This window comes from Sciurus vulgaris (genome assembly GCF_902686455.1).
Source record: "Sciurus vulgaris genome assembly, chromosome: 8".
Classification (NCBI taxonomy): Eukaryota; Metazoa; Chordata; class Mammalia; order Rodentia; family Sciuridae; genus Sciurus; species Sciurus vulgaris.
Genome location: NC_136468.1, coordinates 123,579,580 through 123,587,397, shown reverse-complemented (window position 1 = coordinate 123,587,397; position 7,818 = coordinate 123,579,580). Strand labels below are relative to the sequence as shown.

General features: G+C 46.6%; 1 protein-coding gene across 2 annotated transcripts; it reads right to left on the bottom strand.

Annotated features, from left to right (window-relative positions):
- Window positions 1-3,378: 3,378 nt before the first annotated feature.
- On the bottom strand, window positions 3,379-7,117 carry TMEM191C (transmembrane protein 191C). Of its 2 annotated transcripts, XM_079152147.1 has the most exons (10): window positions 6,951-7,117; window positions 6,521-6,644; window positions 6,365-6,415; window positions 6,139-6,216; window positions 5,921-5,977; window positions 5,747-5,806; window positions 5,555-5,619; window positions 5,399-5,471; window positions 5,221-5,261; window positions 3,379-5,133 (listed from the first exon to the last, which is right to left on the bottom strand). In XM_079152147.1, the coding sequence occupies exons 1-10, from the start codon at window positions 7,103-7,105 to the stop codon at window positions 4,929-4,931; spliced, it is 909 nt and encodes a 302-aa protein (XP_079008273.1). In that variant the 5' UTR covers window positions 7,106-7,117; the 3' UTR covers window positions 3,379-4,928. The 2 variants fall into 2 exon arrangements, with proteins under 2 accessions (XP_079008273.1, XP_079008272.1); XM_079152146.1 differs by lacking the exons at window positions 5,921-5,977; window positions 6,521-6,644; window positions 6,951-7,117 and having other exon boundaries at window positions 5,555-5,806; window positions 6,139-6,479.
- Window positions 7,118-7,818: the final 701 nt, after the last annotated feature.

Sequence of the window (7,818 nt, the reverse complement as noted above, 5' to 3'; positions counted from 1 at the left end):
TTTGTCAGAATTTTATTTTTGCAGTACTGGGGATTAAACCAGGACGCTCTACCTCTGAGCTACATCCCCAGCCCTTTTTATGTACTAAGTTGGTGAGGCTGGCCTCAAACTTGGGATATTCCTGCCTAAGCCTCCCTGGTCTCTGAGATTACAGGTATGCACCACTGTGCAGAGTTTGTTGAATTTAACAATGTGTCCTGGGCTTTGCTTCTGAAGGGGAAAGACTCAGTGTTACCTGCATTTTCCCCTTGTGTCTTCTACAGAGGGGAAAGACTTACCTGCTGGGGAACTGCCATCATGGGACCCTCTCAGCTGGTGGCCCAGGACACACCAGTTATGGCTTTAAGCCTCGCACAAACACCAGAAATAACACTGTATTGTCCTGAACTGATTCCTGCTAGCTCATGCCAGGACTACCAAGGAGGCTACCCCATTTGTCTTTTTCCTATGTGCAGGCTTCATTCATTTGCATCTGCTCCAGTCATTCCCATGCTGGATAGTCACTTCTGCTGTCATCTCTCTCTTACTCATTTTGAGGTACTGTGCTCTGGGACTCCAAAATCATTGCTTGACTGGCTCCTAATAATTTTTATCTAATCCAACCTGTTATGCCTCTCTATCTTAAGCAAATAAGAAGTAAAGACTAAGGCGGATACAGTGGCACATGCCTGTAATCCCACTGGTTTGGGAGGTTGAGACAGGAGGATCGTAAATTCAAAGCCAGCCTCACCATCTTAGCAAGGCCTTAAACAACTTAGCAAGACCCTAGCTCAAAATAAAAAATAAAAAGGGCTGGGAATGTGGCTCCACAGCTAAGTGCCAAGGGCTGGTTCAATCTCTGGTACCAAAAAAAAAAAAAAAAAAGAAGTAAAGAAGCTAGAAAATTAATTTATTTAATTCAAAAATTGCTAAATAATGGGTCAGAGGTCAAGATAAGACCAGTTACCTGAAAGGACAATGGAATTACCAATTACAGTGGAATTACTAAAATTATGAAATTACCACAGTGCAGCATGAAGACAAAGATAATACCTTTATCTTTTTATTTTTACTTGCCTGGGTCCCATTCCCAGCACTAATATTTTTTTGAGAAAACAAATTTGTTTAATCAAAGTATTAGATAATATGGGCAACTTAAGTGAAGACAGAAAGAGCCAAGAGAAATTATTTATGCTTCGGCTTGATGAAATATGAACAACTGTGTAGAAATGTGATTGGACAAAATGTGATATAATAGACTGAAGGGAGAAACCCGGTAAGACCTGTCTACATTCTTCTTGATCTCTGTCTGATATTCCATCCTCCCAGGTATGGAGTGGGAATCTCTGGAATGAGAGTCTTAGGACCTACTGCAATTTTTTAAATAGTATCATAGAGACAAGGAATAAATTAACAAATTACATATATAATCTTTTCTAGGCACAGTTGGCATAGTAGTCCCAACTTCTCAGGAGACTGAAGCAGGAGAATTGCTTGGCCCAGAAGTTCAAGGCCAGGCTAGGCAACATAACAAGACCCTATCTCAAAAAGAGGAAGAAGGGAGGGAGGAAGGGAGGAAGGAAACTTATTCAGAAATAGTATTTGTGTACATAAAAATTCAAAGTTATAATCTATAGTCAAGTTTTTAACATGCAAGCCAATATAGAAAACAATTTTGTGGATGTGATTGTATCCAAAAATATTCTGAGAAATAAGTCTAATGAAAGATTCATAAGAAAAATTAAATGTTAACAGAGTAATAGGTATGTTCATGGATTGGAAAACTCAGTATTATATATACATGTTTATTCTCTTCAGATTGACCTGTTTTCTTGCTGGAAATCTCAAAGTTTTGTATTAGAAATTGACAAGGGATTAAAAACTTATATGGGAATACAAAGGGCAAAACACCTATTTCAGTATTGAAGAACAGGGGCTGGGGCTGTAGCTCAGTGGCAGAGTGCCTTTGCCTAGCATGTGTGAGGCACTGGGTTCGATCCTCAGCACCACATAAAAATAAACAAAGGCATTATGTCCATCTATAACTACAAAATTTTTTTTAAATACTGAAAAACAAACCTAGCTATCAGGACTTATTAGGACATATAAAGAGACTTATTGGTCTATACTAATCAAGTCATTTTGGCCTTTTGGTACAAAGAAAGACAACAATGAAAGAATATATTTGACTCTCAAAACCAGAGTCAAATATTGCAGGGATGATGGCATTAATAGACACAAAATTTAAATTAACTATGACAGAGATGCTAAGGGCTTTAATGGATGCACACAGCATGCAAGAACAAATGGTCAGTGTAAACAGAGAAATGTAAATCCTAAGAAAGAATGCCGTCAATGGACTTATTAGTAGACTGGATATATAGTTGAGGAGAAAATCTTGAGCTTGAGGATATCTCAATAGAAACTGCCAAAGGCCTGGTTGTATAGCTCAGTGTTAGAGTGCTTACCTAGCATAAGGAAAACCTAGATTTGATCCCCAGAAACAAAAAAATGAAAAGACAAAAAAAATCTCAAAAAAGCCATAGAAGTTTAAAAAAAAAAAAAAAAAAAAAAAAAAACAACCTATACAGGAGCAAAGAATTACATCCAGCTTCTCTTCAGAAACCATGAAAGCAAGAGGATGGAGTGAATTGTTTAAAATGTTGGGAGAAAAACCTACCAACCTAGAATTATGTATCCTGAAAAATTATCCTCCAAAAGTTAAGAAGCTGGGGCAATGGTGCATGCCTGTAAGCAGGATCAAAAGTTGAAGTCCAGTCTGAGCAATTTAGCAAGACCCTGTCTCAAAATAAAAATTAAAAAGGGCTGGGAAGGTAGCTCAGTAGTAAAGCATCGCTGGGTTCAATCCCCAGTACTGAGGTGGGGGGGGGGGGGAGCATTAAATAATAAGTGAAGGTAAGAGAAACTTATTTTCCATATTAATTGATCTAATATATAAGAGCCTAATCAAAATAGTAGTAGCATAACAATGTGTTCAATTATGATTTACATAAAAGAAGACATGACAGCAATGATACAGAGATGAATGGAGGAATTAAGATTATTATAGGTACCTGTACTACCCTTTGATTTTTTTTTAATTGTTTTGTCTTTTGTGGTGCTGAGAATTGAACCCCAGAGCCATAGCTGTGCTAGGCAAGCACCCTACCAGTGAGCTACACCCCAACCTGCACCACCTTTTAAGACCCTGGCTCAAAATTAAAAATAAAAGGACTGGAGATGGAGATCAATGATAAAGTACCCCAGGGTTCAATCCCTGGTACCAAAATTTAATTAATTAAAAGTATAATTGAGGGAAGAGGGTGGGGGGAGGAAAAATAACAGAATGAATCAAAAACTATTACCCTAGGTAGCTATGATTACACAAATGGTATGCCTCTACTTCATGTACAGAGAAACAACATGTATTCCATTTGTTTACAATAAAAATGAGTTTTAAAAAGTATAATTGATATGCTAAGGAGAGAAAATGGAATCATAAAATATTAAATTAAAAGCACAAAAGGCAGAAAAAGTGGAAGACAAAAATAAGAACAAAAACATGATAGTTTATAAATCCACCTATATCAATAATCACTTTAAACATCAATGGTCTGAGTGCATCATTAAAAATATTTAGAAGAAATTAGGGTGCGTTGGCCCCAGACCTGTAGCCCCGGCTACTCCAGAGACTTAAAAGGGGAGGATCAAGCACCCAACAATTCAAGGCCAGCCTGGCAACAGAGCAACACCCTGCCCCGCCCCCCGCAAAAAAAAAAAAAAAAATGATGTTAAGAAAATACGGGGGTCGGGGATTTAGCTCAGTGGCACAGCGCTTGCCTTGCCCGCGCAAGGCCCTGAGTTCGGTCCTTGGCCCTGAAAAAAGAAAAAAAAAAAAAAAGTAAAAGAAGAAAATACAGGAATGTTTTTATGACTTCCAGGCAAGAATGCCTACTGAGAACTCAAAGCAAAATTTTTAAATTTGGAACACAGGGGTCCATAAACAGATTTAACAACAAAAGCCTTAAGAATGCCTACAGATTAGATGGGCGCGGTGGCACACGTACCTATAATCCCAGCGTCTCGGGAGGTTGAGACAGGAGGGTCGCTAGTTCAAAATCAGCCTCAGCAAAAGCGAGGTGCTAAGCAACTCAGTGAGCCCCTGTCTCTAAATAAAATACAAATAGGGCTGAGGATGTGGCTCAGTGGTCGAGTGCTCCTGAATTCAATCTCTGGTACCCACTCCCAAAAAGTGCTTATAAGGTTAATAAGATGATTTTTTAAAAGTTATTGCAAGAAAGTATGTGTGTACAAGGAGATCCATTAAACAACTTCACTGCTTAAAAAAAAAAAAAAAAAGAATGCAAATGGCTAATTTCCACTAAGAATATTTCTCATGAATAAAAAACAAAAATTCTCCAGGAAGCCCTCAGTCTGAGTACACACAACCAGCTGTGCTCAGAAGTAAAGAAGGCAAAGCAGACCACAGGAAGGAAGCCCACTGCACAGGTCGGGAGAGGGATCTTACCCAGAGAGAACGAAAGGATGCTGCAAGAATCTGAATGACCGACCACACGCAGCGGGACAAAAGGAATCACAGACCTCCATGGAAAAAAATCTGACCGACCAGCACCACCTCCCAATCCCTAAAGCCCGGGCAAATTCACTAATAAGATGCCGACCAACTTCAGAGTTGGCTAGTCTGTGCAGCAACCGAAGCTGTTGGAGAAGGCCAGCCCGAGTGAGGCCTGGGACCCTGAGCTCTTTCCGGAGATTCAGGCCCTGCTGGAAGAACGGTCGTTTTCTGAGCTGAAGTGCCAGGGTCGGTCGCTGTGTCTGGGAAGGGAGAGGAAAGGACACCCAAGCCCCACTCCTGGGTTCTCCCCTCAGGCGCCCCAGAAACAACACGAGAGACAGAGGTGCAGGCGGCCACGGCCAGCGTGATGGCTCTAAGCAGGCAGCAGCCCGCGCGCGCGCAACTCGAGCAGCGGGGACAGCGTGTAGCGCAGGCGGCGGAAGGCAGCATCCGAGCTGAGGTGCGGGAGGCCCTGGTGGACGGCGTCCGGCTTCACTAGCACCACGTAGAGCAGTGGCAGTGCCAGGAAGCCAAGAGGGAGCAACAGCAGCGTCTGCAGCGCGCCCAGCGCCCACAGCCTGCCGACCGACAAATGGATAGAGGGGTGGTTGGAGAAGGAACTCAACAGGGGAACCCGAGCCCCACACGCTGGCCATCAGGCTCACCTGATGCCCCCGGCCCCCGCGCCTCCGAACAGCCGCTTCTCCTGAAGGGAAAGGGAGCCTTGTCCCTCTCTGCGCCGGAGGAGGGGGCGCGGCGCTAGCCAAATCTCTCCTGGTAGGACCGGGGGATGTGGGAAGGTGGCATCCCAGCTCCAGCCCGCCAGCCCGGGCCCGTGCTCACACAGTCCGCCCTGGCCACCTCTTCCATTAGCGAGCCCGAGCAGTCCTGCACCCGGCGAAACTGAGAGTCCCACCTGCGGGGGACAGGCACCGAGATAGGCAATCCGCTCTAGCACCACAGCCGCCCCGACTCACTCAACGGTACCAACTCCCTTACGGTTCTAGGCCACCACGCGAGGTGTCCAGCGCAGCCGCCGCCTCCATCACCTTCCCCTGCAGTTCCTGGAGGGAATGGGAGTGAGGATTCAGGGTAGAGGCCTGGTGCTGGCTGCCCCAGGTCTGGGAGAGGTGGGTTGGAGGCCGCGGTGGAGTCAGATGTGAGTGGCTCTCACAGCCGAGTGAGCCCCACCTGCAGGACTCCGCTCTGCTCCTGGAAACTGGCCCAGGCCTCCTCGGTCCGTTGCGCACCCTGGGGTACAAAGAGCCTTAATTAGACACACCTAACCCACCCCTCTGAAAAGGCCCAGGCCCCACTGACACCAAAAGCCGACCCTTCCCACCAAATTCCTGGCTCCTCTCGCACCTGCCGCAAGTCCTCCGCCTGCATGGCATACTTGGCCTCCACCAGTTCCAGCTGTTTCTTTGGGAGCATTCAAGAAATGTCAAAAGTTTGGCATGCCTTGCACCCTGTCGCGCCTCAAGGCCATGCCCTGGGCCTCGGGGTCCGCCCTACGCCCCACTACGGCCCCGCCCACGTTTCTGCTCCTCCCCTATGGGACCCTCAGGGTTAAGCCCAAGCACCTGCAGTGCCACCAGTTGGGTCCCGAGCTCCTGCTCCGCGCGCTGCTTACTCCGCTGTTCCCCTCCGTAGTAAAAGAGCTGGGGGCGGGGCTTGTGAGGGCGGGATTTACGGGGCCTCTTGAAGTGTGGGACGTTTTGGGGGACAGGGACTGGGCGGCAACAGCGGCGGGGACCAGAGCGGGACATTCACCAAAAGACTGGAGACCAACCCACCCCCTGCACATACCTGACTTGACAGCTCCTCCCACTGCTCCTGCAACTGTTGATTGTGTTGCTCCTGTGAAAAGGGTCGAGGGGGCGGACCAGGTTTCTCCCTTAGCCCCGCCTCATCCTTCCCCCGCCCTTCCGGCCACGCTCCGCCTTGGGGCACTCCCCCCCAAACCAGGTCCAATTTGTGCCGCTCCGCTGCCTCCAGCAGTCCACGCGTCCTCTCCGCACGCTCCCGCGCCGCCTCGCGCGCTTCCCCTCGTAGGGCCCGCGCCGCCTGGCTTCGCCTCCGTTGCAGACTGCAGAGGGAAACTGAGGCAGGTGCTACAGCGGGGGTGCGGGGCGCTCAGGATTCTGCGGCCCCCGTTGCACCGAGGAAGGACCAGCTGAGGGTCAAGGTCAAAGAAGTACTCGCCCAGTCCCTGGCGGGCCAGACTCCAGCTTCCCTTCCGGGGGACCCCCTGGGTGAATCACCCGGGTGCCAACGGCCTAGAGCGGAGGTTAGGGCCTGGGCAAATCAGCCAGACCCTTCTGAAACGCACCACCGCTCGAAGGACCGACTTGCTCATGCCCGCCCGCCAGGTCGAGCAGGACTCTCAGGGCACCTGCGCTCGCGCTCGCGCAGTTCTTGTAGGCGCCCGGTGAGGCTCTCGCTCTCGGCCTCGAGCCCGCGCACCAACTCCTCTAGCTCCTGCTTCCGCATGCGACCATCTCGGTTGTCCTTCTGGAGCTGCAGCAACTGCTCTTGCGGCTCGGCCATGGCTCCCCCGGCTCTGCCTCAACTCCAGCATCCTAGGGGACCCGCCCTGCAGCCGGCGTCATAATGGGCAACAGGGGGCGCCCAAGATCAGTCCCCCCCCAGGGAGTGAAGCAGGATCACACTTGGTTCATCGTCTATAAAAATATTATCAAAACCACAATCTGATCAATAAAAGTTAATAAAATGTTAATAAAAGACAACTGCCTAATGTAGGCAATTTGAAGTAAGATTGGTTTCCCAACATCGCAAATGAAACCTACTCGATCTTTCCTGTGAAAAAGACTGCAAATATATATCATGATCCATAAATAAGTTCGTTATCTTTTTAACCCAATAATTCCACTACTGAGAACTTACCCAGAAAGAAAAAAATTGTTAAAACCCACTATGCATTTAATGGTTCATTGAAGTGGTTACAGTAACCATCAAAAAGGAAACAACTGTGATTTTAAATGATTTTGAATATTATGTAACATACTATTATTCTATTATGATATCCTAGTAAAAAGTAGAATTTATGATTAGCATTTATGTTGAGATAAAGATTATAAGGTTCATGGGCAAGATCTAGAAAAAAACAATAGAAACTTTCATTTGTGAGACTACAAATTTTTAAAATCTGCCTTTATTTGGTCAATTTCAATTATGAATAAAATGGCTCTTATGTAAACCACTAACTTATGGGGGTGTTTTGTTTTCAGCAATAGGTCTGT

What these genes read in the sequence shown, in the direction of transcription:
- TMEM191C (XM_079152147.1), bottom strand. Translation starts at nt 7,105, where the DNA reads ATGGCCGAGCCGCAAGAGCAGTTGCTGCAGCTCCAGAAGGACAACCGA. An exon ending in AGGTGGCCAGGGCGGACTGT is followed by an intron (nt 5,262 to 5,398) that starts GTGAGCACGGGC and finishes CTTTCCCTTCAG; the next exon opens with GAGAAGCGGCTGTTCGGAGG. An exon ending in GCGGGGGCCGGGGGCATCAG is followed by an intron (nt 5,134 to 5,220) that starts GTGAGCCTGATG and finishes GTCGGTCGGCAG; the next exon opens with GCTGTGGGCGCTGGGCGCGC.